Genomic DNA, 24981 nt, shown 5'->3' with positions numbered 1-24981 from the left:
ACCTCTGCAATGAGTCACAGTAAATGAGCCTCCCCTCCAGCAGAGAATTGTTTCTCCATGACAGGAGATGCCGAAAAAGGATGTTCATTAATGAATTCTGAGTGATCACCAATCACTTACTAATTAAACACCCTCTGTGACAATAACTAGATGGCACCTAACTGACAAACAGCCTTCTAGGCCAACTAGCACCAAACCAAAAAAAAACAGGTGCTAAAACATGTGTCACTGGAGTGCAAAGGCTCTGTAGTAATAAAACACAGACAAGCTGTTAAGATCTATCAGTACACTTTGCATGACACAATACTGTGAGCAGGACCAGCCACTTCAAAACATCACATTTGAAAACGTCACTCCTCGGTACTTAGGTAGCGCCTGTACTACTGTGAAACAATGAAGTGAAAATGGGACAGTTTAAACCCAAGCAATAACTGAGAGAAGAAATATAAAGAGCTTTTATTATGACTTTTTGAAAGCACAGTCAAATGTGCAAGTGTTCATTCTCCCTGAGCTAAAATTTTCTCTTTCTGCTCTTTGCACTTGAACTGCCACTTCCATCTCACATGTCCACTACAGCACATCATTAATTCAACACCAGCTAAAATAAGCAGCTAACATGAGCACAGTAAACACACATTGCAGACTTGTATTCCGAGCAGAATCTTATTATTTGAACTGAATTCAAAGCAATGCTTGAGTGCCCATCAAAATGAAGTGATCAGAAAGGCTCCCTTAAATTTTAATGGATTCTCAGTCCTTCAAGTCTGACTAGTTGATTTCTGGGGTTTAATGACCCACAGCGACTCAGGCTATGAGGGACACTGTAGTGGAAGGCTCCGGATAATTTTGACCACCTGGGATGCTTTAACATGCAGTGACATTACACAGTACACAGGCCTCTAGCTTTTCACCTCCATCAAAATGCGATTGCTGCGGCTGGGATAGAACCCACGTCTTTTGGGTCTGCAGCCAAGCACCATAACAACTGAGCCATCGCGGCAGCCCTTCAAGTTTGAATTATCATGAGTTGACCGTGCCAGTGACAAGAATGAAAAATAACCTTTCAAGAAATGCCTTTTGGCTTCTAGCAAATACAGCTATGCTGTATCGTTGAACAGAGCCATCATTGTTTCAATTTTTACTAAACCTAATCATCACTGTATAAACAACCAAGTCATTTCTACAGCAACTATGAAGGACTTTAAATTGTATTCCTTTCATGCAGCACCGTTGTTCTTTTCCTTGCCTAGGAGAGCATTACTTTGAGTACTTAATTCCTTAAGGTTCAAGCCACAAAGAGTTGCATACTCTTCGACGATCTTTAGTGGTTCAATGATTTTCCTTTCACTTTGATTTCTTTGTTTGATGAGCGGAAATTTCGCTGTTCTGTATTATGTCAAGATGTATTTCATGTGTATGTCTGCCTGTGAGTGTGCACATGATCTTTTACTCTGCCTTTTTATTTTTATATGTTTTAACTTGCCCAAAAGGGCGTCGGGCACCTCTAAGGATAGCCTCGTAGCTTTTCATCTGAGGCCCATTTCCTGTATTTCACTGAAAAAAATAAATATTCAACATACAACAAAAGTCCGAAAATTAAAAAGGAAACGCTCTAGGCATGCGCAGACAGTGAGCAATACTGTAAAAACCGGAATATAGGTCGAACTTTTTTTCAAAAAACCATGGTGAAAAGTCGACCCCCGTCTTATATACCGGTCATTGGCGGAAAAAATACGGAAGTCTTGCAACAATGGGTGGCTGAAGTCAACAGCCTCCATCACCATCGCCATCAGCAGCAGTGCCGCCATTTTGCGTTTCAGTAGATGCAAAGCGGAAGCTAACGGCAATTTACCGTCGCCTTCAAGAAAAACACGATTGAGTACGAGGAAGCTCACGGGAACCTGGTGGCACAGCGCGAATTTGGAGTATCCGAAAAGAGCATTCAGTACTGGCGGAGGCAGAAGCTGCGTGGTGTATCGAGAATAGGAAGGAAACGTTGCGCTGCGAGCAAGATCGCTGCCTGTGACTGCCAAATGCATCCGCGTGAAAGCGGCAGAGATCGCGCGTGCCTCTAGACTCGCCATCCTGGTTGCGGCGATTCATGAAGAGGAGGGCTTTGCTCTATGGCGCCGTACTTGCCTGTGCCAGAAACAAACACGCGGGCCGATTGGTGCGCGATATTGTTAAAAAATTTGCCGGGTGTGCATACAAGCAGCATTTAAATGAAATTAAATACTGTCACCATTGTGCAACCTCTCGAGTCGCATTTGCTTCAAAGTAAGGATGTCTTTCGGTACTTTTACCATTGAAAAAAGATCTTTTTCATTTTTAGAATTGGTTAGGGGGTCGACCTATATTCCGGTCCGACCTATAGTCCGGTTTTTACGGTAAATAAAGCACGTCACATACCGTTCAGGTTGTCGTTGCTCTGGCGACGCCGTCGTCGCTTGGCCCCTGAGTGTGTGGGCAGCCCTTCGGAAGCAATCCTCTGCCGGTGGTGATCCAGAACACGCCGCGTCTGCGTCCAACTGTCCTGCTCGCACTCCCATGTGTCTAGCCTGACAGAGAGGGGCACAAAGGGGGGGGGGGGGGGGGGGGGAAGGCCGAATGATGAAGCACTGCTATCAGGGGTATAAAAGAAGAGTGATGTATGCAAGCAGCAAGCTAACAGGGGTGAGCAAGCAGCAGAGATGCAGCGTGTTCTTGAAGTATGCACGGCTGTAGCACTGGTGTTACTCAAATTCAGTTCTACAACACTGACACTTGCTATAGAGCACGGAGGACAGGGTTAATTGGAGAGACACGGGAGAGGCCTTTGCCCTCAAGTGGGCGTAGTCAGTGTTGTGTTGTGTTGGGTTTTATGGCACATAGGTGGCTAAGACCATCATGCGCCAAACACAAGGTATATAAAATTGTCTTGTGCCGGATTTTATATGACAGAAATGAAGAGGTGGTGTAAAGGACCTAAAATGTTATTTCACACCATCTAGTGAAGGTAAAAGGCAGAATTTTTCAAAATGGCCAATGGTAAAAGCTTTAAACGTGGGTGTAGTCAGGCTGATGATAGAACAAGGACTGGAGATGACATGCATACTATGTGTGTTAGTGCGTACATGCATGTGAGCGTGCATGTGAGCCGTCCTCAATCCATGCCCTTTCTTTTGTGCAAGTTAATAAGATAAACGTTTGCCAACTAGCCTGATTCCCTACCTTATCGGATTTCTCAGGCAAGTCATTCATTTAGATTTGTGACTCCACAAGTGCCCAAACTGTAGAATGTGTTTCCCTCTACCCAATACTGAACTCTGTGCTTGAAAAAAAAATGTGCTTTTACCTTTCACATTAAAATACATCCTGCTTTCATTCCTTTTACAATGAAACTTTTGCACAGCCACTGAGATATTACGTAGGGACACTTCTTGAATGGCTGTACATCCACTCTCTTTTTTACAGGCATATCAGGGGGGGGGGGGGGGGGGGGGGGGGGGGGGCTTCTGGGGCTTCCGCATTCTCCTAAATTCCTAAAGAAATCAGCTGCGCTGACAGCGGAGCTTCACAAAATTGGAGGTTAAAGAAATACGTGCGGCTGGATTCATTTAAACCTTTCCAAAAACAATGTACTATATTGAATAAGCTAAAGATTCCAGAAACGTCAGAGAAAGTTCTTGACTTAGCTACTCATAATACCATTTTCATTGTTATTGGCAATTTCAGTGATTTATCAAAGTATCAACAATGAATATTGAGTACCTGTATCAGAAATTAATTTCGGTTCTGCAACTTGTATCAAAAATAAAATTTTTGAAGATAGTGGGTTATGGAGCAGCACCCTCATCAACCACTTACCTGACCCAAGAGGAGGAGGCCAGAGCCAAGGACAGCATTCGGCACCGGTGGTTGGCAGGTGCCAGACCCAGCTTGCCATAGCCATCGGACACGGGGGACATCAAGCCACACACCACTTCCACCGACGGGCTGGAGAGACTGTCCCGGGCCAACTCTGCGCAAACACAAGCTTGTCAGTTTATAATACTTGCCATAGGGCTAGTTCAGCAAGAGAACTACAAAACTAAAATAAAAATAAGACACAAAGGCTGAGAAGACGGCACAGGTGCTCATTTTCAATGATTAAGGTTGCAAGTTTATGCCTGTGTTATCTCCTTTCCTACCTTTTCACACTGTACTTGACATGCACAGTGCATTCGATTACAAGTCAAGACTGATATAAGTGACTCCCTCGAATGAACAGCTATCTTTTTTTGCTTACCAGAAAGGGATGTCATTGCGTGATGGCGCTTGACTGATTAAACTCGCGTTAGCAACAGTACGCATCACATGAATTGACGTCTAACCGACAACACAGGAACAGTTCAATTCATTGGAGCCTGTCAAAAGTGCCTCCTTTTTCACTAGGCCGAACCCTGCTGAAGGTGGTGCCCTATATGGCAGCCAAGCATTGCCAAAAAAAGCTGACATGCATGTGTGCAATCAAAACACAGACAGGCCAGCATTACAGTCAGGAAGAACAAAAGGTTCCACCGCCAGTTTGACAGTGGGCACATTACATCAAAGAAAGCAGCAGTAGCCTGCTGTTAGTTACCCCAATGGGTGTATGCACCCACTCAACGACAGAATCAAAACATGTGACCTCTCAAGGGGTCCGAAACTTCAAAATGCCACAATTACAGGCATACTTAACATCTACAGATTTCAGACAGCTTACACCTTGGAGAGCAGCAGTTTCAGAGTCCACAGTGCAACAAGGCCATCAGCGAAGCATCACAAACCCAATATACTCAGTGCACCACACTGGACAAGGATGAAATGCACACATTCACAAGCAAATGCATATTTGATGTCAGGGCAACTAATTACACAATTCTAGGCAAGCTTAAATGACACACAAGACTGCAAAATGAAGAGGGTTTTTTCATGCCCTTCCCTTCCTCCACACACTCTTTCATATGGAGACTATGTGCATAGCTTCTGCACCTCGGAACCAACTGCTCATAGCTGCCAGAGTGATTACACTGACATGACCTTGTGTGCATGCTCAGTGTCTAGCCATGGCAGCAGGGGAGATATCCCGCTCCTGTGTGACCACTCCTGCCTCCCTGCTTGTCGTTTTCTGCTCCGCTCGACTGAGATCACCCTTTACCTCTATGTGCAACTTGGCTGTAACTTTAATTAGCCCTGCTGAAAAAGTGCAGAGCTCTCAGACCTCGTCCGTAGATTCTTCTTAGATTTAGTTTCAGTTGCGTGCGCATTCTTTTTCTGCTCTATTCTTCTCACTACCAACATGGCTAAGCTGGACACATGCTGCAATAAAGTCACTACAATCATGCCCTCTAGAACAACCGCTTCTTTCTTTTTCCCAGGCATATATTTAAAAACCCTGATTGAGGTGGTTACCATTAAAACCCAGAGCGCCCAAAGGAATTTCTAAAGAATAAGCGCAAGAAGTAGCCCATAATACATGCGCAGACTGTGCAAACCAAACATTTTAGCTTAACATGTCAACAGCAATGACAAAGGGCGAGAAGGTGCTACAAAACAAATCAGGGGAAAACTAAATAAACTGCTTGCCAGCAAATATGTCGGGGGAAAAAAATTCCAGGGAAAAATCCCACCCAAGAAGACAAAAGACATCAATTCATGACACAGTGTGCGAAGCATAAGCTCAAACAATTTTACTCCATATGTCAGTCAAAATACAAATTAGGATCACACATTTTTAGTACAGTATTTTTCAGTAAACAATGACTTGTGCAGCTGGCTCCTTTTCACACTCTATTTGACCACTGTCCTCAGTTAAACACTCTGGTAAGTTTCAGCTGTTTGCTTGCCAATCAGACCCAGCACAGGATAAGCCCAACGCTCACTGCAGTCTCTTAAAATAACTCTACTGCTTGTGTGCAATGGGACGCAACTTTTTTCTTTCCTTTAGCTCCCACTCCTGTTACAGGACGAGTTTTCACGCAAATTTCCAGTCAGTTTATTAACCATCGCAATGATTTTTAAAAGGCATTAAGAATTAATAAACTACACTACAAAGTAAACAAGTGTACAGCTCAAGTCACATAGACAAGGTAGGAAAGAAACAATTTCGTTTTCTCTGGTGTCACTTTTACTACTGGTAACACTTGATGCATATGTCCAGGAGATATATATATATCTGTTCACTATCAATTCACTACGTTACTCAGAGCAAACGGGCTTTAGATCCGCGAGCGAGTTCATAAAAACAAAAAACAGCTAACGAAAGGAGTTCCGAAAGTGTCTGTCCTTCACTGTTTATTTGTTTTATTATTTTTACAACCTGTAACCACTCAACTGCCGCACAACACGTATTTCTGTGCCAGCGGACGACGCGTAACCACTCGACCGCAATGCGCCCGCCCGTTTGGCATTTCGCGCACACGCCACAAAAAAAAATAATAATCAAAAAGAGCAAACGTAAGTGAGGCCGTCGTCCGGAGGACATTGCACAATGTTGGCCTGGCCGCATGAAACGATCGCCGCCGGTAGTGTCCTCCATAGCCTCTTTCCCCCATTCGCCCTCACCGGAGCTCATTCAACGATCGGCGAAATGGAGCTGAGCGAAACAAAACGAAGAATAAAATAGCGACGCAGTAAGAAATCGGTAGTTTCATGCGTTCCCGACACCACGAATCTACTGACAGGCAGGCGCACTTGAAGAAAGGGCACAACTGAGCACTCATCAAGCTTCACGTGCTTCAAGCGACCAGCCGCGAGTCGACAGGGTGGCACATAAACAAACTAAGAGCTGAGTGATATCGCGGAGCACTACTCAAGTGCTGCGCCTGTACTGGAAGCTGCTAAGCGATCGCGTGTGCGGATTCCTTGCGTTCCGAACCAAACAGTCGCTGACATATTCTCGCTAGCCTTCTAAATAGCGACTTCAACGTGACAGGAAAGGCGTTGAGTGCCTACATACCGAACATTCTCAGGTGCATGTTGGTAACGGGATTGAAGGAACCGCAAGACAGCAGAACCACTTTCTTGGCGGGGGGCATCGTCGCGACGCTTGAATGACGGCGGTGCGAGTCGCTAGTATGACGGCGGCTGTAACAGCCGCTGGGCGTTTGAACAGCTCAGAAGATTAGGTTAGCGCTGTACACCTGCTCCTTGAGAAACCGTCGAGAAACGTCACGAGCCAGGAGCAGTATGCAACCTCACACAGACAGCACAGCAACTGCCACACACCTCCCGTCTTCTGCTCCTCTTCGGTCGACTGCCTACAGGATTCGGATTCGCGCCCGAATGCAAGTCAAAAAAGCGGCCAGTAGCTGCATTGTGTTCTTGTTTCGTTATCGCAAATTTCTTCGACGTATTGGATCTTTCACTGCAAATGCGGCTTCAAACAAATTTGAGAAGAAAATATATTTTAAACAAAGAATGATTTGTGTAAGATTCAAGCATTATTTCCAATCAATGATACGCTTACTTTTCAACGTGGCTCGTCCTCATAGTGGTTCTTCAAACTCTATGGTGGAGGCACTGCAGAGTTTGAAAAACTGTGCATTTTGTGTTCTAATGTTTGCGGTGCAAAGACGCTACTTAAAGATCCGATTTTGTTGTCGGTTGGTTTTGTCACATGGTTACTGTAAACAAGTTCGTTGTCCCATGGGTTGTCCTGTGACTTACGTCATGAATGCCCTTTGCCTCATTGGTCCTTATTTACCCATTTGTAATTTTTGTAATTTATATGCCTCTCCATATAACTGGCTGCTACAGTAAAACCTATCAGCCTTTAGACACCGCTCGCGTCGTGCAGTTTGAGCGCCGCATATCTCGCCGCGGATGCGAAACCGAAACGAACCATACTTCTCAAGAAGAACAAGGGGAAGCTTCACGTCACGTGCAGTTTTCTTTGGCGGCCCTGCGCAAAAGATGGCAGACGCCGAGACCGAGAGCCGCCGATCCGACGAAGACTGCGATGTCCATCAGGCAGTGGCGGACGTTGACGGCGCCGAAGGCGTGCCCTTGAACACCGAGTGGACCTTCTGGCTTGACAAGTACGCGCACATCTGCTTTCCCTACCGATCCCTTGCGCGCGCTGCGTCTAAAACTGCCGGTGCTCGAGTGGGTGCGCGTGAGCAAGCAGTTTAGGAAAGGGGTTGGCAGCGGAGAGCTGCGATCGGAAGAGTGCTTTGTTTACGACGCATACTCACGGCTAGTGGATCGGCGCTCCAACTAGTTAGGGCATTGGCTGATTGGAGCGAAACCCGGAACGATTCACGAGAACCACTACCGGCGTCGGATAACTCGGTTGTCTTCGCGCAGCGAGCGAAGGCGTCACCTTGACTTGGCGCGCGCGCGTTGTTTTCGCGAAGCGACAGGAAGCGGTGTTGCGCGCGCCGCAAAAATACGAATGACGTTGTTGCGCGCTCTTGCACTGTAGGCTGGCCTCCTACGTTGGCCAGAAAATTACAGGGTCAGATGACGTGCGCTCATTAATTCTCGATTAGTTGAGTTGTGATTCATTGTTTTGGTTTCGTAAGTGCAGCCTATCTGCGTGCAATCTGTAATGTTATTGGGCTTTGCGCTTTCTTTTATTTTTTACTACGTTTGAAGCTGAACTCGCGTGTAAGGTGTGCCTTTGAAGTGCTTCGACAGTTCCGCTCCTAATTTAGTTACGATGTGGGCACCTGTGTGATAAATCATCGGTCGTAGACCTACCGTTAGGGGACTTGAGCTATAGCTAGCTGGTGGAGGGAAGGGCTGGGGTCAGGCTTTTTTTTTTTTTTCCTATCTCGTTTCGATATCGATCGATGCAGTGGTTGGGAAGGTATGGAGGCTATTTTATCAATGCTGATTTGTATATTGTGTCTGCACACAATTTTAAGTTAGGCAGGCTGGGCACTTTTTAAGCGCCTAGCTGTCAGTGTGTGTGACCTTTGTTAGGAGGGGTGTAAGCAAGTTGTCTCTTTGACATATACCTTTACATGCTATGTCGCATATGTTATCTAGATAATCCCTCTGGGCATTTAAGACATTCCAAATCGTGTTTATTGCTTTATGGCTCACCTGGCATTTCCGAGTTATGTGATTCTGATGACCATTTATGATTCTATATTTGCTGGCTGCTGCTTCTGAACATGTCACTGTTATCGTCTTATCTTCACAGCACAACTGAACCGACTGTGACCACACTGTACTGTGCAGCAGTAAATGCTAAGAAGCCGGACTTTCCAGCATTTCAAACCAATTTGTAGTTGAGTTGCAGTGCATTGCTTCAGAGTAGCCAGAATAAGTTTAGATGCCCGAAGTTGTGGCATGGTGTGCTGTAAACAGCTGTAAAGCTGGTGGTTTAGCAGTGCATGAGCATGTTCATTTGTCTAGCTGAAATGCAGCGAAGAACTAGACACCTCATGCTTATTGGGAACGGCGGGAATATACTTGCTTTCTTGCACTGGTTCCCGCCAGGCTCCCTGGTGTTGGTTGTCGCTGCTCACGAAATGAGGGATGATGCACCGTACTAAATCAAATCTTTGCGCATCTCTTTCATACATAGAATGCATATGGCATAAAATGCTGGGACCAAGGCCTTGAGTTCACCGTGCAAGCATTGCCATTGTCTAACCCGACACTGATTACCTTCACTCAACGTTACAAATGCAGAATACTGCAATTTTCACCATAGTCAAAATGACATTACTTAAGTTAAATTTGTCCCAGCGTACAGTTCTCACAGTGTCGTCTAGTAGGTTAATGTCATCTTTACGCAAATTTGGCGTTTGTTGGTTTCACTTGGTAAGAATTGCGATTTTGGACACAGTCAGTTTGGGTCTGTGGGACATCTGCAACTGTTGAGCCATCGCTATTCATGAGAAAATGTGCCAGCTGTTGTAAAGCTTTTTTGGGCCTAATTGGTACGAATTGCTGATTGGGACATAGACTAGTTTAATTTTGCTAGGCCTTCCTGAGTGTGGAGCTTTCTCTCTACACGTGCTAATGTCACAAACAAGTGCAAGAAGGATGCGTGCCGTTGCTCTGACAAAGATTTATTCGGCCAAAAGTTTGATGGCAACAGCCTGTGCATCCCACCTTCTTTGCTGTATTTAACATTCATGAAATGACTCTGCATAGACTGGATGCATTGCTTCCTTTGTGGAAGAACTGTATCCAATTGTAGCGTTTTGAAAGAGTGACTAGGATGGCTTCAGCTTCAACAGCAGTTTTAAAAAAATGTGGCTGAGGAAGGCATGCAAGCCTAGAATTTTTATGAAACGTAGTGCAAAAAAGACTAGGATGACACAGGTGGACTTGACTGGTGCTTTTGTGTCATCCTTGATTTCTTTTTTGTGCACTGTGTTTCATAGAAATTCGAATAAACTAGCCCGAACCAAGCTTTTGTTGCATCTAAAGCTAGAATGCTGACCAAAACAAAAAAAAAAGAGAAAATCCGCTGTGGCGGCTTAGTGGCCTTCACATTCGGCTACTGAACTCGAGCTCACTGGATCAAATCCTGGCTGTCACGGCCACATTTTGATGGGCGCCGCCGCGGTGGCTAAGTGGTTATGGCGCTCGGCTGCTGGCCCGAAAGACGCGGGTTCGATCCCGGCCGCAGCGGTCGAATTTCGATGGAGGCGAAATTCTAGATGCCGTTGTACTGCACGTTAAACAAAACCAGGTGGTTGAAATTCCTGGAGCCCTTCACTACGGCATCTCTCATAGCCCGAGTCGCTTTGGGACGTTAAACCTCCATAAACCAAACATTTTGATGGAGGCAAAATGCAAACAATACTGATGTGCTGTGCGACATGTTAGTGCACATTAAAAAACCCCGGATGGTTGAAATTCACCCAGAGCCCTCCACTACGGCATTCCTCATAGCCTATGTGCCCACTCCAGGACTTTAAGCCCTACTTACCGTACCATTTTTTGCTTTCACCAGGCCAAGTGGCCTTGCTTTGTGGTGGTGCTGCATTTTTCTCTTCCCTCCTTGATCATTCAGTGTACTCACTAACATTGCAGCTTTCTTCAGTATGTACATTCTTTGTCAAAAGGTGTCTGCATCTGAGCCTCGCAACACGGCTTGGAAGAAAACCCTTTGGGCTGCATATTTTTGACAAAGACTGTGTGGCTGTCCACTTTCGGAATGAACACTGCCACGCACTCAAGTGTTCATTTTAAATGTAGATGAAGTCTTACTTTCGCTTGACTCCAAATTCATTTTGGCGTCATATTTTTCGCTCCTTCACGCCTCCACAATACTGCCTCTAAACATTTGATGTTGAAGAAAAGAACCAGAGAAAAAGAGGAGCATGTGCTGCGCTGGACTTATTTGTGTTCCCAGCGCAATCTGTGCATTTGACATGTGTTTTTTTTTTTTTCAGTGTGTAGTAACAAGTTAAACGCGCAAATTTTCTCTGTATGTTTTCAGGACAGAAGGCCGAGGCATCTCAGCAGCAGAATATGCGGCCACCCTCAAGAAAATTTACACCGTGAACACTGTGCAGGTAATACATTTGTGTGATTTTTGGGCTGGTCTCACACTGTATGATGAACTGCTCTTATTTGGTCTTTTTTTTTCTTTTCTCACTTACTTTCACCTTGATGCTACTTGGGACATTTGCAGTGCTAGACTTTCTTGATCATAATCAGTTTTTTCACCCAACTGCCTGCAAGGAACATAGAAAAGTTGTGATTTCCAGGAGGAAGTGGTAGTTACTTCATTACATACGGAGATAAAGACTGGATAGCCTCTATGGATTAGCATAATTTTGCTCAGGGGAGAGAGGACAGTTTGAAACTAAGTAGCACACCTACTGTCAAAAGCTTATGGAACACAATTTTGACAAGTAAATTTAATTTCTGTGCAACGCGTCTGCATTTGCTTTTGATTTAATGTTGCGCTGTGTAACTTGCATATGCAGAATTAGGCTGCATAATCTGTTCCTGGCTGTTTGAAGATACAGCGATGAAATTAAATTTTTCACTAATATATTGTATTCCCTAAACTATTGACTGCAGGTGTATGTGTCATGAATGCACTTGTATATACATAGACAGGAGAAGAGAACAATTTGTGTAACTTTTGTCATTGTGAGCAGATGTCTGCTACCATAAAAGAAACTGCCAAAACCCCAATAATGTCCAACTTCCGATGGCGGCATAACCTGTGCAGTGTGCACCTGCACAACAGTGTGCACACCTGTTGTCTGTTCGCTGCCAGCCTGCTGCTTCAGTCGCCTTCACTAAGTGTGGTGTTGGAAGCAGAACGAGTCCGCTGCATCAGCAGCCATTGCTGCTTTTTCCTCTGTGCACAACCAGCAACACAGCACACTCCCTTAGCAGTGTGCTCTCGAACGGCTGCCATAGAGCACTTTACGCTTTTTTTTATCAAACATTGGCATACCTTGTTGTGCTGAGAAAAGCAGCAGGCCGGAAGATAAAGAAAATAGTGTGCACACACATTCCATAGCTCGCAGCATGAGGCACATGCTGCCAGATAGCACTCTGCAGCATGCAGTTCACGCTATTTTGATGATTGCTTACTGTGCCGGTCATATCTGGACGTGGCCTTCCTTTGGAAGCCCGTTCGAATTAACCAGTGTGAGGCCTGTAGTGTCTGAATTAGCGAGCGTCCGACGCCCTAGCCTTGCATGGCCGTTGGCCAGGACCGTGCCATCAGTTCAAATCATTCAGATATCCGAATTAAGGGGTTCAAATCGACGAGGTTTTACTTTACTTGGTTCCGCAACAAGAACTGCACGAGTTATCTCGCACCAATGAGTGATGTCTTGCTTCTTGACTCATATTCCCGCAAAGCCATTCCATCGTCACTTTGTGCACTTTTCGTTTCTGTGTAAACATGAAATCAGTAAACCTAGATTGGCCGCAGTCATCCACCTAATGTGGGAGGTACGGGGTTCAATTCTCATTGCCTGCAATCACCCACTGGTTTACAGTGGGCACAAGCTTTCCCCTCGCCTTGTGCTCAGCTTCTCAAGGGTGAAATACTTGGGGGAAAAAGGGTTTTTGACCATGTTTTGCCTTAGTGCCATTAAAATCAAATTGTCACCATCGGGTTGCCCACAACTTGTCGGGGATTTATTGTGTGACAGGGCTTCTGGGCGGTGCTTCATCACATTCCGGACGTATGTGAGCTTGGCCTGCGGCACACATACCACCTGATGCGGGGCCAGAGGCGGCCCCTATGGGAGGACCCAGAGAACCAGCGGGGGGGCACCTGGCGCATACGCTGCCACAAGAAGCACACGGTGAGAAGGAAGGAGTTGTTCGCTTGCTCGTGCTTCATCTGCATGAGACACATTTATGCATTTTGTCACCTCCTTGAATGCAATCGGGTCGCCCCGGTGGCTCAGTGGTTATGGTGTTCGGCTGCTGACCCGAAAGACGCAGGTTCGATCCCGGCTGCGGTGGTCGAATCCCGATGGAGGCGAAATTCCAAAGGCCCGTGTACTGTGCAGTGCCAGTGCACGTTAAAGAATCCCAGCTGGCAGAAATTTCCGATGCCCTTCACTACAACGTCCCTCATAGCCTGAGTTGCTTTGGTACGTTAAACCCTCAATAACAAAACCAAACCGAATGTAATCGGCTTGTGGTAATCCGACTTTTTCCCAAGATGTGGTGTCCTCTGGGGATTGGCAAAAATTCTTCTGCTACTGGTTGAAAACAGATGCGTACAGGAGATGCAGGCATGATCCAGTTTGGTGAGGCGTCAACTGCACCTGTGAAGTGGCAAGCATGTGCTTGACAGCTGCCGCCGTCTGTTGCATGCGCCCGTCGCTAACAGGAACTGCGCATGCACAGTTGGAGCTGGTGGTATGTATTCAGCTGGAGGAGGAGAGGGAAGTGCGCATTGTGGCCCTATTAAAATGAGTAAAAAAAATGTGGCAGCAGGCTGGTTGAACATTCATTGCATTTCTGCTGGCATGCTACGAGTTAAGACATTCTTAGAATTTTTTTTTTAGCCAAGTGAAAGTTTTGGCTTTGAATTTTTGCAGTGCAGTGACCATTTACTTACCTGAAGCGAGGAGAAAATTTCTTGCAAGAAATTTAAAATTCGTGAATTTGAAAAACAAATGATGTCTTGACCTGCAATATTGTCCTGGGAGTGCAAAGAAACAAACGGGGTCAAAATAGATAAACAGTCATGAAGCTCCGCAAGGTGATGAGTATTTAGGCGGAAATGTATAACGGAGAAAAGTGCCCGTTGTCTGGCCGTTTCGCCGCAATGCAGTCACCACGGTTCACGAAGCAATTTTTTTCTCAGTTTATCCCAGCGATGAAACTTTGGGCTAGCATAAAAAACGAGGCATACGAGCGGATGCAACACTTTTCAAACAATCAGTTTTTTTGGCTATTTTTTAGGATTTCATAGCTGTGTCTGCCCTGAACCTTTTAATGAGGCTCCATTATTTTCGGATTGTGAATGAAAGAGTGCAGTTATATGTGAGCTGCTTGTCCTCCTTGGTGCAGCCATTGGTGTGGAGGGAGCTTCTGTTGGCTGCCATTGGAGAGCAGTTCTCTGAAGATGTGCGGCCAGGTGAGAATTGCAGATTTTCTTTCTCTCCGTCAGAGGTGACGCAAAGTGGCTGCTTGGCAGGTGTTGTTCAAACACTGCGCCGTTCTTGCGTATGTGGATTTCGTACCCACACACAGATTAGTGGTTTGATTTTGGACGTGTCTGGTTGCCTCCTTTCTCTGCGCAGCATCCACAGTGGCACCTTGTGAATTCAAGCTGCCAGTTTATTTGAACTGATTCTTCAACCCTGTCAGCATTAGCTGTGCAGTAAAAGCTTGTTAGCGAGGAACTGCCGCTGTGGCTCAGTGGTTATGGTGCTTGGCTGCTGACCCGAAAGACTTGAATTCGATCCCAGCCGCGGCGGTCGAATTTTGATGGAGGAGAAATGCTGGAGGCCTGTGTACTGTGTGACGTCAGTGCACATTTAAGAACCCCAGGTGCTTGAAATTACTCCGGAGCCTTTCATTGCGGCGTCCCTCATAGCCCGAGTCGCTTTGGGACGTTAAACCCCCGTATATCATATATCAGAAGCTTGTTAGTTCTTACTTCAAGAGGCCGTAAAAAATGTTTGATTATCGAAAGACCCCGGAAAAATGGGACAAAAACTGCTTTCATCACAGTAAATTTATTTGGTGAAAGTCTGGGCAATGTTGCTTGTTTCATCACAAAGACGAGATGTTGTCATCTCAACATGATCTCACTGTCATGCTGTTCTCAACGATGAGAACAGCGCGACAGGGACTATTTTCCGTGGTGGAGCCCTACCGCTACTGCGTTGCACCAGCTCACAAGTGGCAGCGCCACATGTTTAAAGAACCCTAGTGGCCAAAATTATCCGGAGCCCTCCATTGCGGTGTCCCTCATAGCCCGAGTTGTTTTGGGGCATTAAACTGCAGAAACCAAACCAAATGCTAAGCGGCGCCGCAGTGGCAAGGGAAGAAATTGGGACAGAATGGACTAGTGAGACATGTCAACGCCCAAAATAGCGCACAGCTGTGCTAAGTTTGACTGACATGAAGCTCACAAAACCTAAATTAGGGTGTGTGACTGTTCCTGGAGACAGGGCCTTAAACGTTCGTCATCACGCTGGTGGATATGCATTTAGTTCAGTCATGATTGATTGTATCTGTGTAGCAGCAGTATAAAGCATGAATGTCACATTGTTACTAGAATGAATGGGTACATACAGCTACACACTGCACCAGCACACTGGTACTCCATCATATAAAAAGTATGGCTGCTAGTTTCACGTTACATAAGTTCAGCAGTTTAGCTGTGGTCTGTATGTAATTTGCCCAGCATAGTGTTCTTTGCACAGAAGTTTTTCTGTCAGAGCACTTGCATGACGGCAATTTTTTCTGGGTTTTCATGTGAAATGTAATGTTACAGCACATTGCCAAATTGTGATGTGCTGCTAGTGATTGTAAAAAACAAAGGTGCTTAGCTGAACATGGAAATAAGTGAGAATCATGATAATACTGTGGTCAATGCTCAGGTCTGTCAGAAGTGCAGTACACCTCTCGGTTCAAGGCTGCACACATACATTGTCAATGAACTTCATTTTTTCGTACCTACTTGAACTCTATTCTTTGATCCCACTGTTTGCAGGAGACGTGTGTGCACGGTAGGCAAAGTTTGTCCAGAGTGTGTTTATAGCATGTTGCATGACGTGAAAAACAAAGCTGCGCAACTGCTGCTTTTTAGACAGGCGCTGGTTGCATGTAAGTGCAGCAAAAATCAGCACATAAATGGCGTACAACACTTCACCTCAAAGTTCACAGCTTTCATCACATTTCACAAGGAGTACATTGCTTAGGCTTTCTCACAAATGAGGCACACTCTGTACAAGTTGGTAAGGCTGGAAAAATGCACCGAGATGTTTCATGCTAAAGGTGAAAACCTAGTTCACTTTTTTTTTTTTAATGAGCCAAATTCACCTTGACAGAAACCGAGAAAAACGCGTTTTTTTATCGACAGGAACGCATTGGAGGCTGTTACGTGATATCCTTTGAAATGCTAGTTATATGGCCCATTGTTCAAAGGAAGGTTCTTTTGAACTTAAAATTATAGCTGGAGTTAACTTAAATTCACTGTCTGGATTTGGTTCATTTCGAATAAAATCTCTCGTGTCCATTTTTAAGGAGAGTCCAAGCTATGGAAGCTAGCCCAAAAATCTTGTCAAGACGTCGTGGTTGTCAATATGTGCAGCAAAATGATGTGTATTGCTGAGCTAAAGGGGTCGGCACCAGTGTTGTTCGTGACCTCATTGATTGGCGCAGTGCCTGTTGGCAAGAAAGAAATCGCATCGAGTGATGGCTATCCTCTCTCGCACCTGTGACGCAGGGGACGAGATATGCGGAGTGTCGGTATGTGTACGGGAGAAGGACGACATAGTGCAGCTGTGGAATGCGGACGCGCGCCTCAGCGAAGGTGCGTCGGTGCTCTCCCGTGTTCATTCACTCCTGCCGCAAGGAATCCATCCCATAGCAGAGTTCTACAAACGTGAGTGTGGCCACCTGTGCACTTTCCACAGCATCCACCATATTTGATTTTTTCCTGTGCCAGTGCCTCCTCCATTTCAGTGCCACCCAGACGAAGTGACTAGCAAATTATGCCACTCTCTTATCACGTTTTCTGACTCTTGTACCATCTGGCCTTCGTGCGTGCAGCAAGAGAGGGAATACGTCGTAACTACCGGCACACGATTTAACATAGAACAAATATTTGTTTTTTTTTCATTTGAAAAGGGGGGTGGTTTAGAAATGAGCTCGTCATAAGTTGCACCACATTGAGACATGTTGAGTAATGGAGGCATTTAAAACAATCTCCTTGATAAGCAAGTGGTGTGACTGACATTGAAAAGTGTATAGACAGCAGTGCCAGTGCTACCACCAGGGATGAAGTGTGGTCAGCTCATTGATAGCGCTGTTTTAAAACTGAAATCATTCTAGGAGCTTTGGTGATGTGAAAAGCCACGCGACAGAAGCGTGCGGCTGACATCGAGTTCCGAAAACGTGAGGCCGCTATGTGAAAACGATCGCTTTTGAGTAACTGCACATAGCATTGCCAAAAGGCACCAGTGGTGATGTTGTGGTTAAGATCAGTGAAGGCTCTGAGTCTAGCTTACTTTTTCTGCCCGGAATAAAAGCAGCATTGTGGAGTGTAATACGCAGAATGGGAGACTTAGCACTATTGCATTAAAACGTTAAAGCTGCTTGCCTGCCAGTATTGAAAATCATATTGAAATATGTTCCACTCAATGCCTGCAGCAGAAACTTGCTGGAAGGCATCCTTGTATGTAGAGGAACTAATGAGATCACTTGTTGGCGTTAGAAATTTCATGCCTGTACCACTTTAACCTGCCCAATCTAGTACAGACAGCCCGAGCAACACTAGACTTAACAGCTGAGTTCATTGCATGCCTAGCATCTTGGCAGCGTGGCAACAAATGAATCACGAGGCACTGTTTCATCATTATAACAGTGTGCAGCAACCCACTGCCACTTTATAACAAGAGTTCTGCCTGGGTGTCTCTTAGACACACGAAACAAACTAAAAACGCCTTATCACTGACGCGCCAGAAGTCAAAGTACGAATTTCTCGCCATGCACCTTGGACGCAGTAACAGTCAGCGTCGCAGGCAACCAAGTCGTGAGAAACGGTTTTCACAGCACTGCAGTAAGTTGGCTCGTGACGCGCACTTTCACACGCTTCGCGACCGTTGTGAACGGTGCCCGGTCGCGCCCGGACTATCAAAGTATGGTCAAGCGCTTCCGACTAATACGAGTGCTGTCGAACTTGCTCGGAGGGTTTGCGCTTTCAGACAGTGCGTGCCACCGCCACCCGGTCGTCGGAGCTGTTCTCTGGCACTGTGCAATTTCCGTCAGCTCCGTTCCACATCATGTGAGCCGAGGTGTCGCGAAGATACTGCGTTGCCGTGCAAACCTCAGCTTAGCGGCACTAATCCTGCGTGCCTTCCCCCGCCGTATCCGCGGTTTGTTCCGCTCTCGGGCCGGCGTCCTCGGCGGGGTCTGTCGGTGCGGGCTCGCCGTTGTCGTCTGCGTCGGGTTTTGGGTCGTCTGGCTCGGGAACCTTCTCTTCGCCCGTCTTTTCCTCGGCGTCCGCTGTCGTCAGCACGGCGTCCGGCGCCGCCGAAGTCTCCTCGGCGTCTGCCGACGCGCCCTGAGCCGCTTGGTCGTCCTCGTCTTCATCGGGTGACGTCTCGTCGTCTCGCTCGGAGTGCGACGACGCGGTGGTCTTGCCCGTCGTCTTGCGCTCTTTGAGCTTCTGCTTTCTGCGCAGTCGCTTGGCCCGCTTCTTGGCCGTGCGCTCCTCGGCTTCGCGACGGTTGCGTTCGACGCGTTCGCGGTACTCGGCGTCGAGTTGCTCCTCGCGGGCGCTCTGGTCGATGTATTTCTGGCGCGCGTACTCCTTGCGTCGCAGGTGCCGGTACACGTGAAACTCGCCCGAGCCGGCGCCCGCGCTCGAGCCCATCACGTTGCGCACGAACTCGGGCGCCTCGTGCGGGGCCCGTGGCTTGGCGGGCTCCGGTATGAGCACGGGGCGCTCGGGGTGCTCCATGAGACGCTCGAGCTTGAGGCGCTGCACGTCGTACGCGTTCTTGGGCACCACAACGGGTGCCGTCGGCCGGGGCTTCTTCGACGACGGCTTCTGCGGGGTCGCCACGCCGAGCTCGCCGCTCTCCGCGTCGCCCATGGTGTGTGGGGAAAAGTTTCAGAGCGCTGACAGAAAGTAAAAGCCTCGAATGTGAGATTCACCGACGCGCTGAAGCAGAAAAGCAAAAGCGGTCTCCTTCCTTCGCCTGTTCACGATGACGTAGAGTCGCTTTCCGTTTCCGCAGGAAAGGCGGCCGGTGTTAGGTGGCGCTGCTAGCGTGAGGAGCTCTTGTTTTGGTTTCGGTTCCCGTTTTCGGTTTTAAGTTTTGTTTCTTGCAGAGTTCTTGCAGCGAAACTTCTTTTTTTCGTGGAAACTTGATAGAAAAATGTGTCGTGGTATTTGCTTTCTTCAATTAATTCCGCATGAAAACAAATCAGCGTTGTCAGCTTTTCATTGTGTTCAATTAAGTTAGCCCTTCAGTGTGTGGCTTTTCTGTAGCGTTGCTTTAAAGCTTTGGATTGAATTTATGGGCGCTATGGCACTCCTGCTTTGCCAACTCACCACTTCGGGTCTCTTAAAGTTGGATGGGTTCTTGGGCTAGCTTTGTGAGTAATAGTGATATATTGCAATTATTACCTTGAGAGCAGTACGGGAATCTCGACCTAAAGTGTTGAAAATATTTACAATTCAGTCATATATAGAAGGAAGGACTCAAGCATAACCAGAGCATAAACCTAAATATCTGCGCCCAGATTCCAATTGGCTACACATGTATTCTTCCATCAAGGTACTGTCTAGTTTGACACTGCTGTTATGATTATGAATTATCAAAGTATACACAGTTTAAATAAAAAAATCATCTTGCTTGCCTAGCCTCAGTAAGTAAAGAGCTTCTGCTCACCTGTTCCTGCTTTTCCAGCTCACCAGTCCCGACTTGCATATGAGGGTGGCCATAAGAAGATGTCCCGCTAGTCAGCGCAGCTCCTGCGATCTGCACAGGCTAGATGGTAATGCCCTGCTGAGTGGCGACACTAGCTTGCTGCCCAGCAAAGCATCAAGCACAACCGCACAGCTGGACCTTGGTGCTTCGGTGTTTGCCGCTGTGCTATAAGTCCTATTACATATATGTTTGCTTCCAGTTGGTTTTAGCTTTGAATTGATCTAGAACGAACCCCAGTTTATCAGCACTGTGTTTTACACAGATTTGTGCCTCCACTCTGCTTGCGTTCATAGAACAAAAAGGCTGTGTTGCACAGTGGAGTTGCAGCATTGGTTGTAGACTGCTTTCATGTCCCATTTCTTTTTATCTGTAGCCAAAAGCTGTTTGTTTCGAGAAGGAGCCTCAAGCGTTGTCTCAAGTGTCCCAAAAGTTACTTGAGGTTCTTTTCGCTGAAAGGAAGACATGATTTTTAAAAATTGAGGCATGTCATGTGTGCTAGCAGCAGTCACATGCCTGTTTCAGTAATATTGCATTCAGTGTTCATGTTTTATTTGCTTTTAATTTTTTATTTCTGAAATTGTATTACTTTGTACTGCCATGTTGAAAGGTTTATATCATAGCATAGTTCCTATTCAGCACAAATAGTAACTTACCCTGCCAAAGTTCCATGATGTGGTCCACACTGTTACGGTGATTGAATATGTGATTTCAGATTATCACATGAAGCAGATTTGAGCTGAGCTGCAATGTATTGTTGTTCTGCACGAGGGCTGAAGGTGTTAGGGGCTTGCTTAATCCTATAGCACTATAGACATGAGTGGAAAAGACAAGTTTTTATTTGAAGATAAATACTGCAGCCCGTCTTCAATAAGGTTTCAATAAGGTTTGTCCACAGTGAGCGAATGCCCAGTCATCTTTCTTATGTAACTAATTTTTGACGACTAGGCTACCTGACTCAGGATTGTACTATGTTCCTGTACATGTACAAAATTTTCAGTTGCAAGTGCTGACTGAAAGCAATAATTTGCTTGCCTGCAGTGCTAAATATTCATTAGTAGTTAAATCTCCTATAACTTGAAACAGCCACGAAGATTCTATGTCCCAGATGCGGTGTTATAAAAGCTAGATCTTCCAAAAGACTTGTTTATGTACTGTTGTTTCAAGCCTCGGTTATTTATCTAGGGTATTGGAAAAGTTGCTAGTGCAGTCAGGATTTTGTAATATACAGTAATCCTTCATTATAACGAAATCGCTTTACTCGAAATATCACTTTATTCTAAATGTCTTGCAGTCCTGACCCAAACACATGCACTTTAAGCCGCATTACTCAAAGCGCACGAAGAGCTTGACCCGCTTAGAATGAAGGGGCAAGCGGAGGTTTGGCGGCGGCGACCCTTTTGCGCATGCAGTGTCAAAACAATAGTGCCGACGAATTAGTCTCATGCAGGCACAGAACAGGCCACAAAAGTACCAAACCGATGACTTGCCTAATAATGGGTGCCAAATGAGTGCCGAGTTTCCCCAGCTGTTAACAGCGGAGGGAACGGAAGCTGTCAAATTCCATGGTGCAGCCCGCTCGAACCGTTAATCTCGGTCACAATCACATCGCTGGTGTCCCCTGTGATAGAATCCACACAAAAATAAAGTTTCCCTAATTCTTTGCAATGCCAGAAAACCGCGGTACCTTGGAGGCCGAAAAGGCCTCATTTTGTTGCCTCAAAGAATGAGGCAACACAAAGCGGACGTCCGACAAATTAACCGTCAGCGCAGCGCGGTAGCCGAACACTGCGAGGAATGTGACCACCGAATTGACTTTGACGGCACTATTCTACTAGAGACCGAAGGTAACCAGCGCAGGAGGCTTCTGCTGGAGTCGTGGCACATACAACAGACACGAAAGAATATTAATCGCTCCCTGGGGACACTTCCTTCGTCTTACATCCATGGTTTGCGGCCATTGATCCGGACTTATTCAACATGAGGGCATAAAAGCCAAGCTGCGCCTCGCCTGTAGTCACACCTTGAAGAAGAGACTGAGCCGGTCCCGAAACGTCGTGTTTTTCAAAAATTAACTTGGTTGGCGTCAGTCATCTTTCTACTAAACCTCAGACTCGAGCCACGGCATTTATGGTGCTTTCCAGCTGATTCTTTTTTGGCCTTCCGTGACCGCCCCCCCCCCCACCTCCTATAAAAACGGCCACTGCCCTCGAAATACGCCTACAAAAGTGGCCACTGCCTTCGTGATTCGAAATATCCTTTAAAGGGGCCCCGAAACACATTTTCAGTGCATTGTTTTGCCTGTTGGTTGCATAGAATGAGTTATAGTTATGCTATTAGCATCAGTCGTACCGCGTATATTGCAGTTCTTATTATTTTAATTAGCTCGCAAAAAAGTTCGTGGCCCTGACGGTGTCACCATACAGTGGCGGTTTTTAGCAGCGGATATGACATCACTTAGGGCAAGCTTGATGATTGGACAAAGAGTAAATATACAGCAAATTGTGTTGATAACTAAAAATACGCTTTGTCAAGTTATTGTGTTTTATATTACATTAACAAAACCAACTTGTTTGCCCTAGATAAAAGCACTGTAAATAAAGTAAAACAAAAATACACCACTAGAGGCTCTGGCTACTTTTTGCATCGAAGGACTTTGCGCCTCTCTGTAAACATTCTACGACCCAGCACTCATCACTTATGGCTACTCTCTATGTATCCAAGAGCGGCTTTGCGGAATCGATCCGATCGAGCCATTACACTCTATAAGCGTTCGCTTCAGTTCCAAGGAAGGGTGCGCTCGTTTCACATTTAGCAGGCAGTGCGCATAGTCAGCTTGTGGAGGATCACCAGGCGGCGGCGCCAGGTGGCGCCACGTTCTTGTCAACAGCGCACGGTCCTTGCTCGCCGTGACCAACCAGCGCACTAGGAGGGACGAGCGATGATTGGCGGTAAGCAGTAGCGGTACGCGCTATGCTAAATGTGTCTGATATCTTGCGCAGGCTGTCACAGCGTAGCAGTATCTTGCGCTCGAGTTCGGATCCATAAGTAAGAGAACGTGACTGATCAGTGTTCCCTTCTGCGCTGTCGACATGATGGTGAAGCATCGCTGGGTCAGCTGAGGGTTCACATGGTTGTTGTAACCATGCAAACGGGGCTGCCAGCCTTGGCATGAACGAGTTACAGAGAACAGGCAACCATGGAGTGCAACTTCCGCCACAAGCTCTGATAGGCTGTTTTGATTGGTTGCACTGAGTGTCGTTATTGTGAGAGTGAAATGGGAATGGGAAGCTGCGCGAAAATTGAGTTGAGGGCAGCATTTTGTTTGCTTGTATTTCGAAATTTCTTCATTGAATAACTCCCGTTCCTATGCATTGATTCTCGTAATTCTTTTTTAGTCAGCATCTGTGTGACATAAAGAATCCATATGAAGTGTAATTGGCATATGTTCAAGCGGTGTTTCACAGCCCCTTTAAGGTTGAATGCATAAGCGGCGACCACGACCTCGTGCAATGCTTGGTCAGATTTTTTCTTAATCAGAATTTTTTCGCCGTCCCACTGACTTCGTTATAATGAAAGATTGCTGTATGCGGGAACTTTGCTGCTAATTTTCAGTGTTGTGTTTGTTCTTTTTTTTCATAACTCTGAGTTGTAAAGTTATGTTATGATAAAAAGAGGCAAGAAGAACTTTATTCAATAAACCACAAGCAGCTGACTGAATAAGTTAGTTTTGTTTCATTAACTTGTTTTTATTAGGTTTCACAGGGTTCTTTTCTGACTTTCAAGTCATTCTTTTCATGGTAGTTCTTTCGTCTACAGCATTATCAGTAGTAGTGCCTTGTGTGCCCAGCTTCTGTAGTGTTTTGTCCTTTACATTTGAGCCAATTGGGTGGCATTGAATTGAAAAAACTCTCCTGTCTTTGTTCTCTAGTGAAAACAATTGGCTTGAAGGTAAGAACTTTCCACTGGCAAAGTATCAAATGTCTTGCAGTGCACCAAGCAAGTTAAATTAGGAGTGTGCATAGTCTTGCCATTGTCATTTGCAGTGCCTTGAATAAAACTAAAACTACTTTCTTATTATTCAAAAGGTCTTGTGAGACACTAGTTCTAGTGCATGCAATGCATTTATCAAAAACTTGCAACTCGTTTTCGGCTGCATACTGTGATTAGCGCAATAAGAAGTGTGTTAATATGCCATGCTGGGCTGGTGGAGTCTCATTTGCAGTTTATCTCTGTGGTGTGTGGACGTGCAAGGTGCAGACTGGTTGCTAAGCCAATAGTTATTTGGAAAGCTCTATTGGGGGTAAAGGTCATTGGCATGGGTGGACTCATGGATTGGAGTGGGTACACTTACGGGGCGGGCGTTCGGGTGCAGTGCAGGATCCACTGTCAATATCTGTTCCAGTGGGAGGTTGGCATGTAGGTATTTCTTAGCTGATATATTTTTGCAGTGTATTCATGCCAACAGCCCTGGTTTTGCTAGTTGCACAAATGAGTGGTGGTCTGCCGTTCCTCTCTGCTTGTTGTGAATCACTCTTGAATGCCTGCTTGCGGTGGGTGGCCACATAAGTTTTCAGCACGCATCAGCCAAGCTGGCTAGTGTTTCACGAACTATGTGTCTAGACAGTACAAAGTGTTTGAAAGATTGAAATGATTCATTGCTTCCTGAAGTGTTTGCTTGAAACCAGTGTTTGTAAATATAGGCCCACGTGTTCTTGAGTGCTACTATAATGGTTTTCTTGATGTACCAGGTTCCAGATTGGTCATGTACTATATTTCAAGACGTGCTGTACAGGCTTTAATAGGCTGCTACCTGAAGTGCATTTGCACAGGCAGTGATACATCACATAGTGTTCTTTGAAATGTTTTGCTCGAAAAATACAAAGAATAAAAGATGTTTTAAAGTAGG

At 45.9% G+C, this 24981-nt stretch overlaps 3 protein-coding genes across 6 annotated transcripts in view; 1 reads left to right on the top strand and 2 right to left on the bottom strand.

The window, feature by feature from the left end:
- Nmnat (nicotinamide mononucleotide adenylyltransferase) overlaps positions 1-8334 on the bottom strand; it is a 27118-nt gene extending 18784 nt beyond the window's left edge. Inside the window, exons 1-3 of one of the 3 annotated variants that reach the window (XM_077639414.1) lie at positions 8196-8334; positions 3847-4000; positions 2410-2558 (exon numbers count right to left, since the gene is read on the bottom strand). In XM_077639414.1, the coding sequence (XP_077495540.1) occupies positions 2410-2558; positions 3847-3947 (250 nt within the window). In that variant the 5' untranslated portion in view covers positions 3948-4000; positions 8196-8334. Of the gene's footprint in view, positions 1-2409; positions 2559-3846; positions 4001-6958; positions 7271-8195 lie in introns of those variants that run through there. The other 2 variants (XM_077639413.1, XM_077639415.1) reach the window with 2 other exon arrangements.
- LOC144106570 (eukaryotic translation initiation factor 4E type 3-like) lies at positions 7636-24981 on the top strand. Of its 2 annotated transcripts, XR_013309048.1 has the most exons (9): positions 7636-8039; positions 11411-11486; positions 13095-13250; positions 14473-14539; positions 16862-17020; positions 20055-21302; positions 22571-22968; positions 23035-24023; positions 24064-24981. XR_013309048.1 is itself a non-coding variant. In XM_077639417.1 (6 exons), exons 1-6 carry the CDS (start codon positions 7825-7827, stop codon positions 20105-20107), a joined length of 726 nt encoding a protein of 241 aa, XP_077495543.1. In that variant the 5' UTR covers positions 7764-7824; the 3' UTR covers positions 20108-24981. The 2 variants fall into 2 exon arrangements, 1 of the variants encoding a protein (XP_077495543.1); XM_077639417.1 differs by having other exon boundaries at positions 7764-8039; positions 20055-24981.
- LOC144106569 (uncharacterized) lies at positions 17985-19363 on the bottom strand. The gene has a single exon (XM_077639416.1). The coding sequence runs from the start codon at positions 19232-19234 to the stop codon at positions 18479-18481; it is 756 nt and encodes a 251-aa protein (XP_077495542.1). The 5' UTR covers positions 19235-19363; the 3' UTR covers positions 17985-18478.

This window comes from Amblyomma americanum, chromosome 10 (genome assembly GCF_052857255.1).
Source record: "Amblyomma americanum isolate KBUSLIRL-KWMA chromosome 10, ASM5285725v1, whole genome shotgun sequence".
Lineage (NCBI taxonomy): Eukaryota > Metazoa > Arthropoda > Arachnida > Ixodida > Ixodidae > Amblyomma > Amblyomma americanum.
This window is presented reverse-complemented; position numbering and strand designations above follow the sequence as displayed.